At 42.5% G+C, this 26433-nt stretch overlaps 1 protein-coding gene across 3 annotated transcripts in view; it reads left to right on the plus strand.

Annotated features, from left to right (window-relative positions):
• The window catches only part of LOC140204915 (GTPase KRas-like), a 46340-nt gene extending 25024 nt beyond the window's left edge, over window positions 1-21316 (plus strand). For all 3 annotated transcript variants that reach the window (XM_072271863.1, XM_072271865.1, XM_072271864.1), the window contains exons 3-5: window positions 538-716; window positions 9313-9472; window positions 18672-21316. In XM_072271863.1, coding sequence (XP_072127964.1) covers window positions 538-716; window positions 9313-9472; window positions 18672-18788 — 456 coding nt within the window. In that variant the 3' untranslated portion in view covers window positions 18789-21316. The remainder of the gene's footprint in view (window positions 1-537; window positions 717-9312; window positions 9473-18671) is intronic.
• Window positions 21317-26433: the final 5117 nt, after the last annotated feature.

Genomic DNA, 26433 nt, shown 5'->3' on the forward strand with positions numbered 1-26433 from the left:
AAGAGAGCATGTCTGGGTGGTGGGGGTCCCTGATGATGGCCATTGCCTTCCTGCGACAGCATTTCATGTAGATATGCTCAGTGGAGGGGTGGGCTGGAGAAGGGAACTCTTACTCACCTACACCAACTAAACGTGGAACTATGTTTATGAGTCTCGATTCCAATTCTGGGTCAATGGTCTTGTGAGTTCTTGAGGTGCCTTTGAAATGTGATAGAGATTCTGTTTTCTCTATTCACAAAGTCGGAAATCTTCAACCAACCTGTGAATAGCACTGGAAAGGGTGCAGCTTATTCCACATCTGCACGGATTCAGTCTGGGATTGGCATTGCAAGAAAGTAGCTAAACTTGGGAAGAGTTCACTGACAGAACAAAATGAATCTTGGAGAAAGCTGCACATCCGGACTCTGAATTCCCAGACCTCCTCCCAACAAACAATTTGACTGACTAAACTTGCATCAGTGATGAGGATCAGGAGCAAATTATGGTGGGAAATGTAATTACGGTTTGATTACTGACCACCTGTCTTCCTTTGCGCAGGATTCCTACAGGAAACAAGTGGTCATTGATGGAGAAACATGTTTACTAGATATCCTGGACACTGCAGGTCAAGAGGAATACAGTGCTATGAGAGATCAGTACATGCGAACAGGGGAAGGTTTCCTCTGTGTTTTTGCTATCAATAACATCAAATCTTTCGAGGATGTCCACCTGTACAGGTTAGTATTATTATGTGCTTGGAACATATTTACATCTTCAACGGGAATATAACCAAGGAGTTCCATTTTATTCCTGCAAAAGGCACAATATAAAGTTGGAGATGTGTAACTTGTGCTTCAAGGAGGTTTTAGCTTTAAAATAAGTACTTTCCAATCATTAAGTCCACAGCCTTGTTGTGGTTTGGAGGCTTGTGTGCCTCAATGACCTGGAGAGCTGTGTTGGCTGGAGTCAGGGCCTTGTGCTTTGGCTCTTGGTAGAGTCACCTATGCCAAACAGGTCAAAAGGTAGAGGCCAGACTAAGAGTGGTCCTCCAGGTTTGCTCAGAGCTAACAACCCTGACTGGTAAAACAAAATTGTTACGGAAACAGCAATGAAGAATCCTTCTACATCCGAGTGTGATGGTATTCCTGAGTCTCCACCCAGGACTCGCATGACTGACGGTACTGAAAACCGAGAGGAAACTGCTGAGATGATGAAGGAAGCCCTGAACACCACCAGAGATGGAGAATCTTCATTGTTGTCCTAAACGCCAGCGGTGTAACGGGCAGTAAGTAATCATAAGGTTAACTGTATCGATAAGGGCCCAATGAGCAAGATGGAGGTTTGTCAAAATTGTCTTCATCAATAAGGAATTGTCAAACACCTTCAAGTATTTGAAAACAGGCACTTGTGAAGAAAAAAGTTCACTATGACAGAAGTGAATGAGCAGGATGAGATCACAGGTTCCAAATCTGAGCGTAGCGTGTGGGTTAAGTATAAAAGAGTGTGGCCTATCTGCACACCATGTTGAAAAGTGTATTTTTTTTTTAAACAAATTGTCACATTGAACATCTGTTGTAAAAAAGGCTAAAGATTTAAAGAGTCACAGGTATTTTCAAAGTATTGTGTCCAGTTGATCTTTGTCTTTCAGTACTTAGTCTGGGTATTGGGTACAAGATAAAGAAAGTCCTCTGTTTTCTTTTCTTCAAGATTACTTGGCCACTCACAGGATTGCTCCCTGTACCATGTGCTAGCAAGGATAGAAATAAGAGGCTAGGGCAAATAACTGCTTGCCTGAAGAGTTGGTGAAGATGGGAAGACTTCAGTCACTTGGACAATTAGGGCAGAGGTGATCTTTACAAGAGAGGTGTGTTGTGTACTTGGATTTTCAGAAGGCCTTTGACAAGGTGCCGCACATGAGGCTGCTTAACAAGAGCCAAGGTATTACAGGAAAGGTACTAGCATGGATAGAGGATTGGCTGACTGCAGGACATGAAGAGTGGGAATAAAAGGGGCGTTTTCTGGTTGGCTGCCGGTGACTAGTGATGCTCCACAGGGGTCTGTGTTGGGAACAGTTCTTTTCACATTATGTTCATGATCTGGATGATGGAATTGCTGGCTTTGTGGCCAAGTTTGCAGATGATGAGAAGATGGGTGGAAGAACATGTGGTTTTGAGGAAATGGAGTTTGCAGAAGGACTTGGACAGATTAGGAGAATGGGCAGAGAAGTGGCAGATGGAATATGGTGTAGGCAAATGTTTGTTCATGCACTTTTGTAGAAAGAATGAAGCTATAGACTACTTTCTAAGTGGGGAGAAAATTCAGAAATCAGAGGTGCAAAGGAACTTGGGAGTCCTTGTGTAGGATTCCCTAAAGGTTAATTTCCAGTTTGAGTCTGTGGTAAGGAAGGCAAATGTGCTGTTAGCGTTCATTTCAAGAGGACTAGAATATAAAAGCAAGTATGTGCTGGCATTGGGGAGGATCTGGAGGAGGTTCTCAAGAATTAAATGGTTAACATGTTTGGAATATTCAATGGCTCTGTACTCACTGGAATCAAAGGTTACGACAAAAGGCAGGAGAATGGGGTTAAGAGGGATAATAAATTAGCCAAGATTGAATGGAGGAACAGACTCGATGGGCTGAATAGCTCAATTCTGCTCCTGTGTTTTATGGTCTCGTGTTGCATCAGAAATGGAGTGGAACTAATACCTTGGCGTGGAGATTTGCTTGTGCTACTGTGTGAGCTTGAACTTGTGTGGGAACCTAAAGTAGTAATGCTAACAGATGAGAAAGCTGAAGAAAATATATACATTAAGTTTGGAAAAAGCCAGTCTGGTAGGCGTGTCAGGGAATGAGGAAGATGTGATAACTTGCATGCAAAACCCTGATGATGAGCTCAGTGTGTGGACTGGACCGGCCCATGAGATGATACAGTATCTATTACAGAAACCTGGCTGTGGGAGGAGCAGTACTGTCTACTCAGTGTTCTGCCGTACACATTCTGCAGTCGTGATCGAGGTGGAGGAAAGGCAGGAGGAGGAGTTCATACTGACTAGAGAGAACATCACGGTACTACTTGGAAGATTTTATTGGCAATAGTATGGGTAGAACTTAGAAACAAGAAATAACTGATTACTTCTAATGGTTTATACTATAAGCCCACCAGCAGTCAGTGAGAATTAAAGCAAATGTGAAGGTAGACTCATGTCAGGTGTAAGAACAATGCTGTTGCAGTAGTGAGCAGTTTTAAATTTCCCTAACATTGAATGGTACTGCTTAAGTACTAAGTGATGAGACAGGACTGACTTGAAGTGTGTCTGGATTAACTTCCAAATATACTCTTCTGCTACTGTTCATTGCCCACACATCTCTTAGACGCTTACTCCACATTTACAGACAAGGCATCAAAACCAATACGCTTCCAGCACTGATCCTTGCAGAACTCCGCAGGTCCGACCCCTCCACCATGACCCTCGTTTCCCCTACGGCCAAGCCAAACTTGGGTCGATTTATATGCTCACTGTGGATTCCATGTGACTTGGTTCAAGACTGTTTGATCTCATTTCCAGTACACAAGTGTAAAGGAGAGTGAGATAATCGTTACTCCCGATGCAGTGCAGCACAAAAATATCACAGTGAGAGAAAGAACCTAATGATAACAGTCTAACACAAATATAAATACATAATTGATTGTATGTCCATAAAGTGACACTAGGCAATGATATAGTAGTGGTGGGGTGGGTTAGTGGGTGAGGGTGTTGATCAGTCTTACTGCTTGGGGAAAGTAACCGTTTTTGAGCCTGGTGGTCCTGGCATGGATGCCACGTAGCCTCCTCCCTAACGGGAGTGGGATGAGCAGTCCATGAGCAGGGTGGGTGAGATCCTTCACGATATTGCTCACCTTTTCTCAGTACATATTCTCTGTATTATCTGTCCTTGATGGCAGGTAGGCTGGTGCTGGTGATGGGCACTGTGGAGCCTTCCTGTCTGCTGTAATGCAGTTTCCGTACCACACAGTGATGCACCTTGTCAGAATGCTCCCCACTGTGTACCTGTAGAATGATGAGTACAGATGTGCGTAGTCCAGCTCTCTTCAGCTTCCTCGAAGTAGAGGCATCGGTGAGCTGTCCTGATTACGCAGAATGTGTTCTGGGACCTTGAGAGGTTGTGTGAGATGTGCACTCCCAGGAGTTTGAAACTGCTCACAGTTTCCACTGCTGTGCCGCTGATGTGAAACGGGGCATAGGTGGTGCAAGTTCTCCTGAAGTTGATAACCATCTCCTTTGCTCTGCTGATATTGAGGGAGAGATTATTTGCCTGACACCAGGCCTCGAGCTCTTCCACCTCATAGTTTAAAATTCAAAGTAAATTTATTATCAAAGTACATATATGTCACCATATACAACCCTGAGATTCGTTTTCTTGTGGGCATACACAGTAAATCCAAGAAACATAACAGAATTAATGAAAGACCGCACCAACAGGGAGGGCAAACAACCAATGTGCAAAAGACAAGCTATGCAAGTACAAAAGAAATAAGTATAATATAAAAAAATAAGCAGTAACTATCTGGTCCAAGAGCTTGATGATTGAGGGGTAGTAACAGTTCCTAAACTTGATGGAGTGATTCCTGAGGCTCCTGTACTTGCCACCTTGATGGCAGCAGCAAGAAGAGAGCATGATCTGGGTGTTGGGGGTCGTTGTTGATGGATGCTGCTTTCCTGCGATAGTGCTCCATTTAGATGTGCTCAACGGTGGGGAGGGCTAAACCCATGATGGACTGGGAAGTACCCACTACTACTTGTAGGATTTTCTGTTGAAGGGCATTGGTGTTTCTATACCAGGCTATGATGCAACCAGTCAATATTCCCTCCACCACACACCTATCAAAGTTTGTCAAAGTTTTAGATGTCATGCCAAATCTTTGCAAATTTTTTTCTAAGCAAGAGGTGCTGTCGTGCTTTCTTTGTAATTATACTCGTATGCTGGGTGCAAAACAGATCCTCTGAAATGATAACACCAAGGAATTTAAAGTTTCTGACCCTCTCCACTTCTGATTCCCCAATAAGTACTGGCTCCTGGACCTCTGGTTCTCTCCTCCCATGGTCAATAATCAGCTCCTTTGTCTTGTTGACATTGACTGAGAGATTGTTGTTGTTCTCATCTCCTCCCATATATGTTGATTCACCGCCACCTTTGATTCAGCCAATGACATTGGTGTCATCAGCAAACTTAAATATGGCTTTGGAGCTGTGCTTAGCCTCACAGTCCTAAGTGTAAAGCAAGTGGAGCAGAGGGCTAAGCACATAGCCTTGTGGTGCACCTGTGCTGATGGAGATTGCGGAGGAGATGTTGTTGCCAATCCAAACTGACAAGGAGCTATTGAGGCCAAGATTTTGAAGTTTATTGATTAGTCTTGAGGGGATAATGGTATTGAATGCTGAGCTGTAGTCGATAAAGAGCATCCTGAGATGTGCATCGTTGCTGTCCAGATGTTCCAGGTTGGTGATGAGCCCCACCACTGTTGTGTCATTGACGAACTTGACAACGTTATTACCAGGGCGTTTGGCCGTGCAGTTAACTCCTGGATCAACCAACTGTACAACTCTTGCCAATTTGTTCCCCTCTTCCCAACCTGCTTTTGAACACGTATTGCTAGTGACATGGGTCTCTGGATGCCTGTCTTGCCCACAATCCTGCATCTAAATGTACACTACCCAAGAGAAAGTATGGGCAAATTCTACCTTGTTAGTTCAAGACATGTTATGATTGGTGATGGCCTGACTACAGTCCAGAGGTGCTATTCTGGTCTTATTGAAATCATAAACCATTCTTATCCAAATGGTTCTGGAAACTCAGAGCCCCAAGTTTAAAGCCCACTATTTTCTGGAATGTAAGTGTTTGATTAGAACACTACTAGGTTGTTATTGTAAGCCAGATGGGTTTTAAATGTATTTCCGGTAAGGTGTCTGCTATCCTTTTTTGGGCTGAGTTGTGTTTGACTCTAAGGTGGCCAACCCAAGTGGCCGAGCAGGTTGTTCATCTGGGAACAGTTGGAATGGACCTGGTCAGTGATACTTCCATCTTTTGGGATATGGGTGAATTATTTTGAGATGACATTTGGCCCACCAAGCCAATACCAGTACGTGTAAGACAATTCAGCAGCCCATGCCTTCCCCAGAGCCTTGCAAATATTTCCCTCTTGAATACTTTCACCTCTTCCTCGTTAGTAGCATAGTATCACTGATAGGAAGGTAGTTTACCTTTAGAGAATATCAGTAGTGTGGTTAGTAAGTTTGTGGCTGTCTCTAAAAATGGGGGTATGGTGGACAATAATCCAAGGTTGCAGTGGGACCATGATCAATTGAGCCAGTGGGCTAAGGAATGGCAGATGGAGTTTAATTTAGATAAATGTGAGCTGTTGATTTTGGTGTCAAACCAGGGCAGGACTTGCACAATGGTAGAGGCATGTGGAGTGTTGTAGTACACAGATCTAATGGGTGCAAGTACATGGTTCCTTGAAAGAAACAGCGCGGAGGCTGGTGCAGGTGTTTGACGCACTGACTATCATCGGTCAGGGTACTGAATACATGAATTAAAAAAAACTCTGTTACAGCTGTACAAGACTACATTTGGAGGTTCATTTAAAAACACATCTGGAGGGCTGTGTACAGTTCTGGTTACCCTGACATTGGCAAGGCCACACTGGGAGGATTTTGCCTCCAACTTCCACTGTGCCCTCATTTATTTGGTCCATTTCCAACTTTTCCCTCCCTTTCTCAATCTTTCTCTGTATCTCTGGAGACAGTCTATCTATTGATATCTTTTATAAACACACTGTTTGTTACAGCTACCTAGGCTATAACTCTTCCCAAACTGCCACTTGTAAAGATGCCATCCCCTTCACTCAGTTCCTTCGTCTCGACTACATCTGCTCTCAGGATGAGGCTTTTCATTCCAGAACTAATGAGATGTCCTCCTTCAAAGAAAGGGGCTTCCCTTCCACCAACATCAACAGTGCTCTCACCTGCATCTCTTCCATTTCGTGTACGTCTGCCCTCTCCCTATCCTCTTGTCCTCACCTACCACCCCACTAGCTTCCATATCCAACACATAATTCTCCCTAACTTCTGTCGTCTCTATCGGGATCCCACCACCAAGCACATCCCCCCAACCCTTTCTGCAGGGATAGCTCCCTATGTGATGCCCTAGTCCACTTGTCCCTCCCTACTGATCTCCTTCCTGGCATGTATCCTTGCAAGTGGAACAAGTGCCATACCTGCTCCTACACCACCCTTGCTACCTTTCAGGGCTCTAATCAGGTGAGGTGACACTTTATCTGTGAGGCTTTTGGGGTCATCTACTGTACCCAGTGCTCCCAGTGTGGCTTCCTGTATGTTGGTGATACCCGACGTAGACTGGGAGGCTGCTTCACTGAGCAACTACGCTCTAACCGCCAGAAAAAGCGGGATCTCCCAGTAGCCATCCATTTCAATTCTACTTCCCATTCCTATTCTGACATCTTAGTCCACGGCCGTCTCTACTACTGTGATGAGGCCACACTTGGGTTGAAGTAACAACAGCTTATATTCTGTCTGGGTAGCCTTGAACCTGATGGCATGAACATCAATGTCACAATCTTCTGGTAGTTCCCACCCTCCCCTCACCATTCTCCATTCCTGTTTCCTTCTCTCCTACCTCCATGCCTACCCATCACCTTCCTCTGGTGCTCCTTCTCCTTCCTCTTCTTCCATGATCTACCCTCTCCTGTCAGATTCCCCCCCTTTCCAGCCCTTTATCTCATTCACCAATCAACTTCCCAGCTCTTTACTTCATTCGCCCCCCTTCCCAGTTTCACGTATCACCTGCCACCTTGTTTCTTCCACACCTCCCCCCACCTTGCTCTGACTTCTTTTTTTTTCAGTCCTGAGGAAGAGTCTCGGCCTGAAATATTGACTGTTTATTCCTTTCCATAGGCGCTGCCTGACCGGCTGAGTTCCTCCAGCATTTTGTGTGTTTTGCTTTGGAGGACTGTGCACAGTTCTAGTTACCTTGCTATAGGAAGGATGTTAAAGTCCACAAAAAATACAAAAATATTGACAAAGTTGTTACTGGGACTGGAGGGTTTGAGTTAAAAGGAGAGGTTGGATAGCTGGGACTTTATTTCCTGGAGCATGAGCCTGAGGAGTGACTTCGTAGAACTATGTAACTTCATGAGTGACATGCAAGGAAGAAAGCCACAGTCTTTTCACAGAAGAAAGGAGTCGAAAAGTAGAAGGGTAGGTTTAAGGTGAGAAGGAGATGGGACATGAGAACCACACAGAACGTGATGGAAATGTGGAATGGGCTGCTATCACTATCAGGGAAGTGATGACCCCCGTCCTGTTAGACTGTTTGTGGTACTTGTTTTTATTCTTTCTACTTCTCTCCTAATATTTAATTCTGTTCACTTGTAATATTACTGTGTCACTGTAATTCCTTTGGGATCAATGAAATGCCTATCTATCTATCAGAGGAGGTGGTTGAGCCAGTTACATTTACAGCATTTAAAAGGCACACGGGCAGGGATGTGGATAAGAAAGGTTTAGAGGGATACAGGTCAAATGTGGGCAAGTGGGATGAGCTCAGGCAGCTTGTTCAGCAAGGAGAGTTTGGGCCCCCTGTTTATTGTGTTTATTCATTGCACAGCTTTAATCAGTTTATTTTTACACTAGCAAGGACACATTTATTGTTCTGTACTATCTCTTGTTTGACCATAGGAAGCCATTTAAGACTCCACTCCAACCTGCAGGCATCAACCCATTATGCCTGAAGATAGATTGCAGATCCTAATCCCTTACTACGGTTCAGTTTAAAGAAAATTACCTGTTGCCATGACTCGTGTTACTTAACCAATTGACTACCCATACCACTATAACCACACCCTAATCTGTGGCAATCAATTTTGTGGACCTTCATAAGATACCTCTTTGGAGGTTTATACTTTATGTAGCATATTTTCTTCTTTGAAAACACATTTACTGTTAACAAACAAATGTTTTTCTCTAAACAATCACTCGTGCAATTGGCTGTGATTCTGACTCTGATACTTGGTTTCGGAACTTCAGCAGCACTGGCTTTAACTGGTGGCTCTGTTTATTCATGCACCTTTTTTAAGCTTGGATGTAACATCTGCAACTTTTCGGTCTTTGCACCACCTCCTGGCTCTCTCTGAGGTGCCCAATGATGTGGTACTACTGTACGGATTTTACCCTACGCATTGGGAATGGGAAAATTCAGCTTTAAGATGGGACAAGAGGTGGAAATCGATCTTCACTTTCTTCTATGTCATTTCAGGGAACAGATTAATCGTGTTAAAGACTCTGATGACGTTCCCATGGTACTGGTTGGAAACAAGTGTGACCTTCCATCACGCACTGTGGACACAAAGCAAGCCCAGCAATTGGCAAAGAGTTATGGAATCCCATTCGTAGAAACATCAGCCAAAACAAGACAGGTATAAGGCTACCTTTAAAGGAATGAGAAGAGAATAGATTGGAAGGTCGTGTACAGCTATTAGTGTTTGTGAAAGAAGGAAAAAGAACTTGTTACTCAACCTGCTAAGTTCCTCCAGCATTTTGTATGTGTTGCTCAAAATTTTCAACATTTGCAGAAACACTTGTGGTTAGTTCAACCTATGCTTCAGTTCCTGACATGGCCATTCAGCATGGAAACAGGCCCTTCAGCCCAACTGGTCCATGCTGGTTCAGAGTCCCTTTTGCCCTCATATGGCCCACATCACTTTGAACTTTTCCTATCCATGTACCTGTCAACTGTATTTTAAATATTGTTAATGTACCTACTTCAACCACTTCCTTTTACAGTTTGTTCCATTTCAGTCCTTGTTGATCTTTCCAACACCCTCTCTAGCTTCATCACACCCTTTTTATAGTATGGCGATCAGAATTGCATTCAGTGTTCCAGCTATGGTCCTGGCAACCTTTTTGTATAGCAGTAATATGGCATGCCAACTCTTATACACAATGCTCCATCCAACAAAAGCAAGCAATGCACCTTCACCACGTTGTCTCTTGGGGAACTATCTACTTGCATCCCTATGTCTGTGTTTGACATTGTTTCCCAGGGCCTAGTCATTCTCGGTACCTGTCCTGCACCGGTTTCTCTTCTCAAAATGCATCACTGCACGTGTCTGAGTTAAATTTAATCTATCATTCCTTTGCTCAGGTTCGCAGTTAATCCAGATCCAGAGACAATCTTCTTCACTCCATAACTCTGGTGTCATCTGCAAATCTACTAACTATTCCTTGAACATTCCCATCAAAATTGTTGATATAGATGACAAACAGCAGTGGGCTCAGCTCCGACCCGAGGCACACCACTCATCATGCCATCTATGTTCTCATGCAAGTTATTGATATTAACGTGTTAATCAACAGGGGTAAAGCACTGACCCCTGTGGCTACAGGCTTCCAATATGATAAACAACTCTGACTCCTTCCACCAAGCCAATCTTGTATCCAGTTGGCTAACTCACCCTGGGTCTTGTGTGATCTCACCTTCTACACCAGCAGCCACCCCCCCCAACCCAATTTAGTCATAGTCATACTTTATTGATCCTGGGGGAAATTGGTTTTCGTTACAGTTGCACCATAAATAAAAAATAGTAATAAAACCATAAATAAATAGTAATATGTAAATTATGCCAGGAAATAAGTCCAGGACCAGCCTATTGGCTCAGGGTGTCTGACCCTCCAAGGCAGGAGTTGTAAAGTTTAATGGCCACAGGCAGGAATGACCTCCTATGACACTCTGTGTTGCATCTCGGTGGAATGAGTCTCTGGCTGAACGTACTCCTGTGCCCAACCAGTACATTATGTAGTAGATGGGAGACATTGTCCAAGATGGCATGCAACTTGGACAGCATCCTCTTTTCAGACACCACCGTCAGAGAGTCCAGTTCCATCCCCACAACATCACTGGCCTTATGAATGAGTTTGTTGATTCTGTTGGTGTCTGCTACCCTCAGCCTGCTGCCCCAGCACACAACAGCAAACATGATAGCACTGGCCACCACAGACTCATAGAACATCCTCAGCATCGTCCGGCAGATGTTAAAGGACCTCAGTCTCCTCAGGAAATAGAGATGGCTCTGACCCTTCTTGTAGACAGCCTCAGTGTTCTTTGACAAGTCCAGTTTATTGTCAATTCGTATCCCCAGGTATTTGTAATCCTCCACCATGTCCACACTGACCCAATGGATGGAAACAGGGGTCGCCGGTGCTTTAGCTCTCCTCAGGTCTACCACCAGCTCCTTAGTCTTTTTCACATTAAGCTGCAAATAATTCTGCTCACACCATGCGACAAAGTTTCCTACCGTAGCCCTGTACTGAGCCTCATCTCCCTTGCTGATGCATCCAACTATGGCAGAGTCATCAGAAAACTTCTGAAGATGACAAGACTCTGTGCAGTAGTTGAAGTCCGAGGTGTAATTGGTGAAGAGAAAGGGAGACAAGACAGAATTTGGGACCTAGGTAAAGTTAAAATAGACAATATCCACTGCTCTGCTCTCATCAATCCTCTTGGTCACCTCTTCGAAACAAAAAGTTGATCTAATCAGTGAGACATGATTCCCCACATACAAAACTCATCTGTCCCTGCCTTTTCAAATGCAGGTAGATTCTGTGTCTCAGAATTCTCTCCAATAACTTTCCCACGATTGATATCAGGCTCACGGACCTGTACTTCCCTGGCTTGTCCATGCAACTGTCCTTAAATAAAGGCACATTTGACATCCTCCAGTCTTGTATCTTCCTCGCCATGGAGATACATCTATCGAGAAAGATACAAAGATCTCTGCTGGCTATTTCTTCTAGTTTCCCACAACATACTCGGATATGCTTGACATGTCCTGCAGACTCATCCATTTTTTACACCTCAGGACTGCTAGTTCATCCTCTTTCATAATACTGATTTTTAATGTGGACAAGTCAAAAGCAATTCCCTTTTGGGCGGTCAGATTCTGTTGGGACATGTACAGTAAATAACAGGAACTTTGATATATTAAGATACGTAGAATTAGTGCAGCACTGGACAGGACACTTGATGTCGTGTTGACCTTAATGCAGATTTATACTTCCCTGCCCATAATCTGTAACTGATCCATATCCTGCCGTATTCTTTCACAGTCCCTCATGCTTATCACAATTCCTCCAATCTTGGTGTGAGCTGCAGATTTGCTATCCACCCAACTACATTTTCATCCAAATCATTGACGCACGTCACAAATAATAGAGATCCTTGCGGAATATCAACGGCTACAGACCTCCAGTGAGAATAACAACCTTCCACCCTTACTCTGTACGCAAGCCAGTTCTGAGTCCAAACTTGCAATTCACCTGGCTCCCAGGCATCTTTATCTACTGAATCAACTTACCATGAGGAGCCATATCAAATGCCTTACTAAAGTCCATGTAGATGATGTCCTTGGCCTTACCCTCACTAAGCTTTCCTCTCACTCCTTCAGGTTTGTAAGACAAGACCTTCCCCGCACAAAGTGATGCTCGCTGTCCCTATGTAGTTCATGTCTTTCCAAATGTTGGTAAAAACTGTCTCTCAGTATCCTCTCCAGTAGCTTCCCTACCACTGATGTGAGGCTCACTGACCTATAATTATCTGAATTATCCCTATTTTCCTTCTTGAACATCGGCATAACATTTGCTACAATCCAGTCCTCTGGGACCTCGCCTGTTGCTTAGTGAAGAAACAAAGATCTTTGTCAAGGCCACAGCAATCTCCTCACTTACTTCTTTCTGGGATATATAGCATCAGGCCCTGGGGACTTGTCTACATTAATGTTTTTCAGAAGACCAAGCACTACCTCCTCAATCTCAAAATTTCCCAGCACATTAGCTTGCTCTGCGCCATTTTCACTACCCTCCAATCTTTCTCAGTAAATACTGATACGAAATACCAAATGCAAATTCCCTCCTTTATCCATGAGTAGATCTTAGATATCCTCTCTTTGTTAAATGCCTTGGGATTCTCCTTGACCCTGGTTGCCAGGGCATTTTATGGTCCCTTTTGGCCTTGCTAATTGCCTGGTTGAGCGCTTTCCTGTTATCTTTATATTAAATTGAATTGACTTTATTTCTTGCATCCTTCACATACATGAGTAAAAATCTTTACGTTATGTCTCCTAAATGTGCAATTATAGTAATTTATAATAATTTCTAATAAATAGAACAGTCAATGTAAAAGAAATACACTCTAATAAGTGTGAGTTCATCAGTCTGATGGCCTGGTGGAAGAAGCTGATGTGGAGCTTGGTGGTCCTGGCTTTTATGCTGCAGCATCGTTTCCTGGGTGGTAGCAGCTGGAATACATTGTGATTAGGGTGACTCGGGTCCCCAATGAACCTTCGGGCCTTTTTCTCACACCTGTCTTTGTAAATATCCTGAATCATAGGAAGTTCACAACTACAGATGCACTGGGCTGTACGTACCACTCTGCAGAATCCTGCGATTAAGGGAAGTACAGTTCCCATACCAGGCAGTGATACAGCCAGTCAGAATGGTCCCAATTGTGCCCCTCTAGAAAGTTCTTAGGGTTTGGGAGCCCATACCAAACTTCCTCAACTGTCTGAGGTGAAAGAGGCACTGTTGTGTTTTTCACCACACAGTTGGTGTGTACAGACCACATGAGATCCTCGGTGACGTGGATGCCGAGGAATGTAAAGCTACAAGGCCCAGTCTGATTTTAGCTTCCTAAGCCTTGCATATGCTTCCTTTTCCTTCCTGACTAAACTTAAAACCTCTTAAGTCGTCCAAGGCCATCCTTGCCCTTCTGGAACATGTTGATCATGAACTCTAATCAGCTAATCTTTAAATAACTCCCACGTTAGACATGGACTTGTCCAACAGCAACTGCTCGCAATCAATGCCAGTAGCTCCTATTTCGTTCTGTTGTGATTTACCGTTCCCAATTTAGTACCATCCTGCAAAATACATTTTTATCCTTACCTATGCCTATCTTAAAACGACTAAAGAGTTATGCCCTAAATATTCACCCCACTATCAGATCTGTTACCAGCCTGGCTTATTTCCTGAAACTAGGTCCACTATATTCCTTCCTCTAGTTTGACTGTCCAGTTTCAAGAATACCTCTTGGATTCATTCACTGAAGAAATCCCACCCCATTCAAGTCCCTTATATTAAGAAAGCACAAACCCATAGGTCCTTGAAAGTGGGATATAGGTGAATTAAGGTATTAAAAAAGGCATTTGCTATGCTGGACTTTATAGGCAGAGGCACTGAATCTGCAAGTTGGGATGTCATGTTGCAGCTGTACAAAATATTCCTAAGGCTGCCCTGATCTGTAACTGATCCATATCCTGCTGTATTCTTTGACAGTCCCTCATGCTTACCACAGATCTTCCAATCTTGGTGTAACCTGCAAACTTGCTATCCACCCATCTACATTTTCATCCAAGTCATTGAAGTACATCAACAACAGAGGTCCCAGTTCTGGCCCCCACACTTTAGGGGGATGTAGGAGGAATAGAGGGAGTGCAGAAGAGATTCACCAGGATCCTTCCTAGAATAGAGGGCTGAAGTGATGAGATGAGATTCGATAGGCTGGGCTTTGTCTCACTGGAATGTAGGGAGCTGAGGTGTATTACAATTAGGAAGGGTATAGGACATAGGCCAAAATTAGATCATTCAACTCTGCTCCACCATTCTGTCATTGCAGATACTTTTTTCAACCCTGTTCTAGCTTCTCCCTGTAACCTTTAACCATTTTGCCAATCAAGAAACTATCAATCTTTGCCTTAAATACATCCAATGATTTGGCCTCCATAGCCCTCTTAAGGCAATAAATTCCACAGATTCATCACGCTTTGGCTTAAGAATTCCTTCTCATCTCTGTTTTTAAAAGCACCCCCTTTTATTCTGAGGATCTGTTCTCAGATCCGAGAATCGCCTACTGATGGAAATATGCTCTCCATGTCCACTCTGTCCAGTCCTTAGTATTCAGTAGGTTTCAATGGATCCTCCCTTGTACTTCCAGGGAATTGCAGGTTGGTGAGCCTGACACCAGTGTGGCTAAGTTACAGGAGGTGATTCTCAGGGACAGGAACTACCAGCATTTAGATAGACCAAGGTCTAATTAGGGAAATCATGTCTGACAATCCCTTAAATTTTATAAAAGGTAACAAGCAGGATAGATGAGGGTAGGACAGTTGCTGTTATCTAAATGCACTCTAGAAAGGCTTTTGACAAGGTCTCTCATGGCAGGCTAGTTCAAAAGGTTAGATTGCATGGGATCCAGGGAGTGCTAGCTAATTGGATTCATAAATGGCCTAATAGTTCCTTATGGTTGTTATAGGAGGGGTGTTGGCGGGGATAAGTTCCCACTACTTATTAAATACTCCCAATGGCGTGCGCCTCAAATAGCCTCTGGCAACTAAGTCCAGCTCCCGACGTCCATGTGTGGCTTAGCTACTAAGCCTGGTGGAACAGTTTCTACTGACAGAAGGGGCAAAGGCAGATTATTGATACCTTAAAACCAGTTGCTTTGAGCAAATGGGGCTTGTCAACTGTGGTTGGCAGCTCAGTAAGAGAAAGAAAACTCTGATCTCAAACCTCTGCTGCCTTGCAGCTATAGCAACTCATTGGAAAGTTTCAGGAGTAAATCCTAAGGATAAATCCAGAGCTGGAATCCAAAAGGCCAACCTACATTGAATTTAACACTGGCAACATGTCGAGGAACCAACTACAGAGCAGGCTATTCTAGACTGGGTATTGAGCAATGAGGAAGGGTTAATTAGCAATCTTGTCATGAGAGGCCCCTTGGGTAAGAGTGACCATAATATGGTGGAATTCTTCATTAAGATGGAGAGTGACATAGTTAATTCAGAAACAAAGGTTCTGAACTTAGAGGGGTAACTTTGAAGGTATGAGACATGAATTAGCTAAGATAGACTGGCAAATGACACTTAAAGGGTTGACGGTGGATATGCAATGGCAAGCATTTAAAGATCGCATGGATAAACTACAACAATTGTTCATCCCAGTTTGGCAAAAGAATAAATCAGGGAAGGTAGTGCACCCATGGCTGACAAGGGTAATTAGGGATAGTATCAATTTCGAAGAAGAAGCATACAAATTAGCCAGAAAAAGTAGCTCACCTGAGGACTGGGAGAAATTCAGAGTCCAGCAGAGGAGGACAAAGGGCTTAATTAGGAAAGGGAAAAAAGATTATGAGAGAAAACTGGCAGGGAACATAAAAACTGACTGTAAAAGCTTTTATAGATATGTGAAAAGAAAAAGATTGGTTAAGACAAACGTAGGTCCCCTACAGACAGAAACAGGTGAATTGATTATGGGGAGCAAGGACATGGCAGACCAATTGAATAACTACTTTGGTTCTGTCTTCACTAAGGAGGACATAAATAATCTTCCGGAAATAGTAGGGGACAGCGGGTCTAGTGAGATGGAGGAACTGAGGGAAATGCATGTTAGTAGGGAAGTGGTGTTAGGTAAATTGAAGGGATTCTGAGGATTGGAGGGTGGCTAATGTAACCCCACTTTTTAAAAAAGGAGAGAGAGAGAAACCGGGGAATTATAGGCGGGTTAGCCTAACATCGGTGGTGGGGAAAATGCTAGAGTCAGTTATCAAAGATGTGATAACAGCACATCTGGAAAGTGGTGAAATCATCGGACAAAGTCAGCATGGATTTGTGAAAGGAAAATCATGTCTGACGAATCTCATAGAATTTTTTGAGGATGTAACTAGTGGAGTGGTTAGGGGAGAACCAGTGGATGTGGTATATTTGGATTTTCAAAAGGCTTTTGACAAGGTCCCACACAGGAGATTAGTGTGCAAACTTAAAGCACACGGTATTGGGGGTAAGGTATTGATGTGGATAGAGAATTGGTTGGCAGACAGGAAGCAAAGAGTGGGAATAAACGGGACCTTTTCAGAATGGCAGGCAGTGACTAGTGGGGTACCGCGAGGCTCAGTGTTGGGACCCCAGTTGTTTACAATATATATTAATGACTTAGACGAGGGAATTAAATGCAGCATCTCCAAGTTTGCGGATGACACAAAGCTGGGCGGCAGTGTTAGCTGTGAGGAGGATGCTAAGAGGATGCAGGGTGACTTGGATAGGTTAGGTGAGTGGGCAAATTCATGGAAGATGCAATTTAATGTGGATAAATGTGAGGTTATCCACTTTGGTGGCAAAAACAGGAAAACAGATTATTATTTGAATGGTGGCTGATTAGGAAAAGGGGAGGTGCAACGAGACCTGGGTGTCATTATACACCAGTCATTGAAAGTGGGCATGCAGGTACAGCAGGCGGTGAAAAAGGCGAATAGTATGCTGGCATTCATAGCAAGAGGATTCGAGTACAAGAGCAGGGAGGTACTACTGCAATTGTACAAGGCCTTGGTGAGACCACACCTGGAGTATTGTGTGCAGTTTTGGTCCCCTAATCTGAGGAAAGACATTCTTGCCATAGAGGGAGTACAAAGAAGGTTCACCAGATTGATTCCTGGGGATGGCAGGATTTTCATATGATGAAAGACTGGATCAACTAGGCTCATACTCGTTTGAATTTAGAAGATTGAGGGGGGATCTTATTGAAACGTATAAAATCCTAAAGGGATTGAACAGGCTTGATGCAGGAAGATTGTTCCCGATGTTGGGTAAGTCCAGAACGAGGGGTCACAGTTTGAGGATAAAGGGGAAGCCTTTTAGGACCGAGATTAGGAAAAACTTCTTCACACAGAGAGTGGTGAATCTGTGGAATTCTCTGCCACAGGAAACAGTTGAGGCCAGTTCATTGGCTATATTTAAGAGGGAGTTAGATATGGCCCTTGTGGCTAAAGGGATCAGGGGGTATGGGGGGAAGGCTGGTACAGGGTTCTGAGTTGGATGATCAGCCATGATCATACTGAATGGCAGTGCAGGCTCAAAGGGCCGAATGGCCTACTCCTGCACCTATTTTCTATGTTTCTAACTCCTGCGATGCCACTGGTACCAAACTGTTTCATGGGCAATAGCTTCCCCTCAATATTATACTGCCCTGGCTTATGTATCACATTGACAGCTAGAACGCAACATCCATGGTCGACCTCTACCAAAGGAGGGCCTGAAATAGCTAAATGGTAGGAAGCAGAGAGTGAGGGCTGAAGGTTATTTCTCAGACTTGAGAGGCCATGGGGGTTGGTGCTGGGACCTTCATTTGTTATTTATTTTAAAACAAAACAATGTAAATGTAAAGCATGGTTCATAAGTTTGCAGATGATACTAAAATAGATATCACAGACAGTAAAGGTTTTAAAAAATTATAGGAGATTTTGATCAGCTGGGTGAGTGGGTCAAAGATTGGCAAATAATTGTGAAGTATTGCACTTTGGGAAATGAAACGAGTATAGAACTTGTACACTGGTTGGGCCCTGGGGAATGTTGTGCATAGGTTTAAGGTAAGAGGGCAGCAATTGAATAGGAACTTGAGGGGCAGTTTTTCACCCACAGAGTGGTCAGTATATGAAGTGACTTCCTACAGGAAGTGGATGAAACAGGTACATTTTAAAAAAAACGGTACTGTATGTGCGCTTTTCTGGTCACCAAGAATGAAATTCCTGAGTTTTGTTTCTCCTTCACTTCAAGTACATTCTTCTAATTTCAGGGTGTGGAAGATGCATTCTATACATTAGTGCGTGAAATTCGTAAATACAAGGAGAAGATCAGCAAAAATGGTAAAAGGAAGAAAAAGCCTTCAAAGAAGAAGTGCATAATTCTTTAAAGTAACTTGGACCTTGATCTTAAATTGCAAGTGTTGCATATCAGAAGGGAGCAAATTGAAACTAACCGTCTTTAACTAACACCACTGTCCAACCCTACCTGAACCTTGCTCTCTCCACTAACTGAACACCCAGAGGAAATGAGATTATCGGATGATACAGTAAAAGCTGTGGTTTCCAAGTACAGATCATGCAGCTTTTGAAATGCTACTGCAGCATTTTTAAGTTCACCACTGCTATTATTAATGGGGATGCCAGAAATCACAGTGTCTGTGAAAAGATCATAAGTTTAAATTCCAAAGCTGTTGCAATGCAGAACACTTGTACTGAAAAGTTTCCTTTTTTACAAATGCAGATTTTAAACTGTCAATACAGTTGTGTGATACTGTAAGCCTTCCGGTAACTTAGCCAGTAGTGATCCTGCTGATTAACGAAGAGGAGGCCGAGAGAGCCATGTCAATTTTGTTTAGTTGCAGTGAATATTTCTTATCACTGGTGCCTGGGTTAAGACCTCAGACAGAACGATACACATCCTTTCTCTTGCTATTCAATAATGCCATTAAACATCTGAACACTTCCCCGTGAAATGCTTTACATGCAGGATCTATGTGCATGATGCTATCTGCATTGACTAAGATATGAAGATTTCAAGAAAATGAAGAATGCTGTTGTTAATGGTATAATCTGGATATAAAGAACTTAGAAAAGAGTTAACAGAAGTAAATGCAAACTGGTTACAGATGTGAAATTGCAGCTCCAATTGTCAGTATCATAGTTTACATTTTAATTCCACTCTGGAAGATAGCCAGGAACTGCTGTTGAATTGGATCTTAACTTGGACTATTTCATTGCAATGAAGTTTAGAATACACAGGAATTAATAACTGTACTCAGTGCTGTTAATAGTAGCTGTCATAGTCTGTGGCCTGAATTATTCATTTCTTCCAAACATGGAAAACAAACTATAGTGAAAGATTGTAATTGCAGTCCTCAAATAGAAATGCCTATCCACCTTCAATTGACTGGAGAACTGCCAATTATTATGTTTCACTCCCTGCTTCACAGTTCCACAGAAAAATAATGGAAGGCTTGAGATCAACTTAAGTAAAATCATTCAGGATAAAAGCATTCTACAAATAGTCCAAGAATATAATCTGAACAAATGTTGTATCGAAAGAGTGATAATGCCTTATGAGTAATGATTTTGTGAAGAGTCGTAGCCCAAGCTTTTGGCCTCAGAATTTGGAGTTTGTAAAATAATGTAAATGCTGGAGAGGGGGGATCATTATTCAGTTAGCTTGCTGAACCTAAGTATTTTTGTTTTTGATTTCAAAGAAGTTTAATTCTGTGCAAACAGTTATTGTTGCCCAATGGGTTCCAGTGTCAATTGGCACACGTCATCACATCTGTTGTGAAAGGTGTCATGTTTGGAGGACCACTAGTGTCCTCTTTGTGTGATGAATAAGTACCACAACTCTGTGGCAATCTCCTCCACAACTTCTATAATTTAGTATGTACAAAGTTACTGGATGTTTCAATAATGTGAGTTTGTTTCTCAACTGATTTACTGATTAATGTAATACAAAGATGACGAGTTGCCATTTAGTCAACAGCCTGGTGCCAGTTCCAGAATCTTTTCCATTAACTTGCCTCTTGTCTTTATGCGACTTTTACTTTCAGACAAAAACTAATTTACAGCTTAACTTAAACTTACTATATGTGTGATTGATTATGGCTCATTTCTTGTTATTTGGACAGCATTAAACCCATTGTCCAAGATAAAAATATTTAAAGATGAACCATATTTGCAAATCAATCACTAACAAAATATCTTGCAATACTTTATTGACCAAGTTTAAAAAGGTTTGGACAATCTATTCACATTTGATTATACTTAACATGTTAAATCTATTTTGCAAATCCTATTTTGCAGTTCTACAAATAGATTACAAAAACGAATAGACTGAATGACTTGTTATTCCCTTCAAATGGTGAAAATGTCCATTGTTAGTTTATATTTCAATAACCCACTGCGACAGGTGGTCAACAGTGTAAACTGTTTTCACGTATTATAATAGATTCCCTGCTTTACTGAGAACAATCTTGCTCTTTATCATATTTGAAACAGTTCCCAGCTAATTAATTCTGAATTGATTATTCTCACAGTACTTTGTTGCCAATTTACCCAACAACTGATGTATCTGCTTCTGTAATGGAATTTGCAGACATGGTAAAACTGTTCATCCTTTTAATGTCACAGATAGCTTCTATCTTTCTGAATTGCTTTAACAGGGCTGCTGTTTATAAATTAATTTAAAAGATGGTACATCTAAAAGCAGTGCTACTGTGGGCCTTCAACTCATAAACATCTGATGAGCTGAGAGTTGAAATTGGCATTTTCTGAAGTAGATCATTTCACTGTTCAATTAATTGTTACAGTATACTTTAAATAAAACTGCAATCTGTAATTCTTGTTCTTGTCAAAATTAAACTGAGTTCAAGGTATTCTGCTTTCATTTCCCAATAAACAGATTCAGTTTTGATATTCTTTACAATCACTGCATTAGCAATTGTTTTAAAAGAATGTGTTTTTAATAATCAGTACCTTCTTTTACCTTTTGAATTAGATATGCAACACCAGTAATACAAAATAAAACTGATACTGTAATCACGCAAACACAAGGAAATCTGCAGATGCTGGAATTTCAAGCAACACACATAAAAGTTGCTGGTGAACGCAGCAGGCCAGGCAGCATCTCTAGGAAGAGGTACGGTCAACATTTCGGGCCGAGACCCTTCATCAGGACTAACTGAAAGAAGAGCTAGTAAGAGATTTGGAAGTGGGAGAGGGAGGGGGAGATCCAAAATAATAGGAGAAGACAGGAGGGGTTAGGGATGGAGCCAAGAGCTGGACAGTTGATTGGCAAAAGGGATACGAGAGGATCATGGGACAGGAGGCCTAGGGAGAAAGAAAGGGAGGGGGGGGAAGCCCAGAGGATGGACAAGAGGTATAGTGAAGAAGGAGAGAGAGAAAAATAATGTGTGTGTATAAATAAATAACGGATAGGGTACAAGGGGGAGGTAGGGCATTAGCAGAAGTTTGAGAAGTCAATGTTCATACCATCAGGTTGGAGGCTACCCAGACAGAATATAAGGTGTTGTTCCTCCAACCTACAAGGGGGAGCCTCCAACCTGATGGCATGACCATTGACTTCTCGAACTTCTGCTAATGCCTCACCACCCCCTCATACCCCATCTGTTATTTATTTATATACACACATTCTTTTTCTCCCTCTGTCCCTCTCACCTTGCCCATCCTCTGGGCTCCCCCCCCCACCCTTTCTTTCGCCCTAGGCCTCCTGTCCCTTTTGCCAATCAACTGTCCAGCTCTTGGCTCTATCCCTCCCCCTCCTGTCTTCTCCTATCATTTTGGTTCACCCCCTCCCCCTCCCACTTTCAAATCTCTTACTAGCTCTTCTTTCAGTATCCTGACAAAGGGGCTTGGCCCGAAACATCGACTGTACCTCTTCCTAGAGATGCTGCCTGGCCTGTTGCGTTCACCAGCAACTTTTGTCTGATACTGTAATTTTTTTTTCCTTGGGAAGAGAAACAAAAGTATTACAAAACTATCCTGAGGTTTGGTAGCACCGGTAGCGACCTGGAACATTAACTAGTATGTTGGATCTGTAAAATTAAGCGCAGATGAGACAAGAATTTGCATAGTTGTGGATAGTGAGGAAAATTATCAAATTATGGGTAGGATATAGATCAGTTAGAAATGTGGGCAGGGAAATGGCAGACTGAGTTCAATCTGTAGCAGTGTGAAGCATTGCTCTTTTGGAGATCAAATGTGAGAGGAAAGTATACAGTAAAGGGCAGGACTTTTAGGAGCATGGATGTACAGAGAGAATCTGGGTTACAAGTACATAGCTCTTTGAAAGTGGCACACAAGATGGAGGAGAGTGCACGATATTTGCCTTCATCAGTTGAGACGTTAAGTCCAAAAGTTTGGAAATCATGTTGCATCGTATGTGTTGGACAAACTTGGGTTGTTTTCTCTGGAGTTTAGGAGGCTAAGGAGGTGACCCAAGAGAACTATATGAAATGACAGAGGAGGTAGTAAAAGTCTTTAAGCCCAGATGGAACCAACAGAGGACATAAGTTTAAGATGAAAGAGGGGTAAGTTTTTAAAGGAAATATTCAAGGCAAGGTTTTTATTACACAAAAGTGGTAGGTGCCTAGACTGCACTGCCAGGGGAATTGGAAGCAACTATGATAGCAGCATTTAAGGGGCATTTTACAGGCATGGATATACAGGTAGACACAATTAATTTGGATTGCCACCAGACAATGGACAGTGTGGGCTCAAGGGCCTGATTCTCTATTGTATGGTTTTGTTTCTATAATATCAGATGAGAAATTAATCTGCTGTTTTACTCAATATCACATTTTAAATGCATTATTCATCATTACCTTTTGAAAGGTGAAGTTGTTATGCAACTTGCAACCAACATTTCCATTTGCAAGTCTTTTTCAACTAAGTTTTCCAGTTTCTCAAAATGCTGACCCTAGGTAATGCCTTTTATTAGTTCCCATTGCAAAGTTTCTTATCTATGTTATTGAATGGTACGGTACAGAAACAGGCCCTTTAGCCTTCAGGCTATGTCACCTTTTGCTATCTATATTTGCCCATTTTAGGACCATCTCCTCTTATGCCTTATCTATTTTAAGTGTTTGCATAAACACCTGGTAAACATACTACTATGTCCTCTGGCAGTGTGTATCATGTATTCATGACATCTCTGTTCGGTTTTAGAGTACCTGGTGCTTAATGGGTGAAAATTTTATTTAAATTGCATGAAAAAGTACCTTTTCAATAAGATTATTATACTACTTTGACACTACTTATAACTCTTGAAAGCCTAAGCACCTAAAAATTAAATATTTTTGGCTGATCCAGGGTAATCTCACCAACTAGGAGTCGGAAAGTGGTTGCTTCTCACATTGTAAACCTATGACCAGTGTAAGGTCCACTGTTGTTTGTCAAGTATATTAACAACTTTAATGAAAATATAGCCAGCATGACACCAAAATTGGTGGTGTAGTGGACTGTAAATAGTGACATCTGAGATGCAACCAAAATCTACTGTAGGTCGACTAGTTAAGTGCATAGGCAGCTATCCTTTTTCCCCATGGTCAACATGTCTCATACGAGAGAGCATGTATTTAAGGTGAAGAGCAAAGTTCAAAGGAGGTGGTGCAGAGGAAGCATTTTTTTATATACAGGGTGATCAGGAATGTGCTGCCAGGAGTGGTGGTGGTGGAGGTAAATATAGAAGCATTTTAGAGTCCCTTGGATAAGCACACGAATTTGCAGAAAATGGAGCAATATGGGCCCTATGCAGGCAGAAGAGCCTGTTCTAGTGCAGTACTGGTCTATGCCTATGCTTGCTTTCTCCAATGTAGAGAAGGCTACATTATGATCACTGCGTAAAATAGAGCAGGTTGGGAGAAATGCAGGTGACTTTTTCACCCCTAGAGGGATGTTTAGGTCCCTGAACAATGTCAGAGAATGTGAAGTGACAATTACACCTTTTAGAATTGCAAAAGAAAGTGCCTGGGTTCGGTGAGGAGGGTATCGTAGACAGGTGTGGAACAGATGTGACTGGTAGTGAGATCACGTTCAAGCTGGTGGACATGGCAAAGAATGTAGAAGCAGAGGCTGGTAGGGAGAACAGTGAGAATCAAAGGAAATTTGTTATGGCTAGGGGGAGACTAGTGGGTGGAAAAAAGATTTGCTGGTAATTGAGGAAATATGTGTGATAGTTCCATCAACTACGTAGAGGGGAATCCATATTTCAGGAAGCAGGAAGACATTTCAGAAGCCCCAGCAGAAGGCTTGAACTCTATTGTCTAAGGCCACATCTTGAGGTCAGATGCAACAGAGATGGAGAAATTGAAAAGAGATGACAGTGATCCAGAAAAGGAAGAATAGTGTCAGAATCAACCCAGGGCAACTTGAGGAAGTCTGTTGACAAGGGTGGATAAGTTACATACAAGTGCATGAAATAGCTCAGATGCAGTACAGAAAATTTGGGGAAGGGGTGTGTGCTGAAGTTGCCAGCAAATACATAGGCATAGTTGGGGCTCATACAAGTGCCCATGGCAACTGCACCTTTTGAGCAACATAAAGTGAGAAATTGAGAGAGAAGTTGTCGAGGGTAAGGACAAGCCCAGCAAAGCAAAAGAAAATGCAGAGGAACTGGTTTGGTCTTTTATCCCCAAAAAATCTTGAGCCTTAAATGTTGACCCTTAAGGTTAATTGTCCCTTCGCCTCCACAGTTACAGCCTGACCTGCTGTGTTAGAAGATAGAACAGTACAGCACATAAACAGGGCCTTTAGTCCATGATCTATGTGCTGAGCATGATGCCAAATTAAACTAAACTGTCTGCCTGCACATGATCCATATCCTTTACTTCACTGCATATTTATGTGCCTAAGTGCCTCATAAACACTGTATGTGGAAAGGACACTTGCCACTCACTACGTAAGAAACCTCTCTCAATTTAAAGCTGTGACATTTTGTATTTGGCATTTGTACCCAGAGAAAAGGACTCTATTTTCCTTATCAATGCTTCTCATAATGTTATAAACTTTGATCAGGTCTCCTCTCAGCCCCCAATGCTCCAGAAAAAAAAATAATCAAGGTTTATCTAACAGCTTATTTTCTCTCGTCCAGGCAGCACTCCCTCCAATGTTTTATATAGCTGCAGTGACTTCCTAAATTGCATCACTTCAAGGCTGCCCAGTCTCCATCTACCATCTCTCTGCACTAGTAATCCAGGACAATATCACAACTGCACTCAGCGAAGACATAGGGAGGGGTCAAACACTGAGTCCATTTGAGTAGAACTCAGGAATAGGAAGGGTGCATCACACTGATAGGATTGTACTGTAGACACCCCCACCTCTATAGCCACTGGGACATTGAGGAACAGATACATAATCAGATTAAGGAAATGTGTGAAAATGAAATGGGTTGTTGTCATGGGGGATTTCAACTTCCTTAATTTAAACTGGGACTTTCTTGGTGCAAGGGGTTTAGATGGGGCAGAATTTGTTAAGTGTATTCAGGAAGGGTTCTTAAATCAATATGTTAACCATACAACATGAGGAAGGGCTGTACTGGACCTGGTGTTGGCTAATGAGGCAGGCCAGGTGACTGACCTTTCATTGGATAAGCAGTTAGGGAACAGTGACCACAACTCATCATCTTTCAGGATAGCTATAGTTCCTGCAAGAGAGTTTGAAATTGGAGGAGAAATTACAAGGGCATTAGGCAGGAACTAAGATGATTTAATTGGGAACACCTTTTTTTCTGGCAAGTCCACATCAGACGTGTGGAAGGGGTTAAAAGATCGACTGCACAGAGTAAAGGTGTGATTTCATGTTAGAAGGAAGGATGGGGACGGAAAGATAAGAGAACCTTGGATGTCTAGAGAGGGAATGAATTTAGTCAAGAAGAAAAAGGAAAAGTATGTAAGAATTCAGAGTTAGGATCAAATGAAGTACATGAGAAGTATAACGAAGCTAGAAAAGAACTAATGGAGGGAATTATGAAAGCCAAGAGGGGCCATGGAAAGTCCG

The sequence above is a fragment of the Mobula birostris genome, chromosome 11, assembly GCF_030028105.1.
Source record: "Mobula birostris isolate sMobBir1 chromosome 11, sMobBir1.hap1, whole genome shotgun sequence".
Classification (NCBI taxonomy): Eukaryota; Metazoa; Chordata; class Chondrichthyes; order Myliobatiformes; family Myliobatidae; genus Mobula; species Mobula birostris.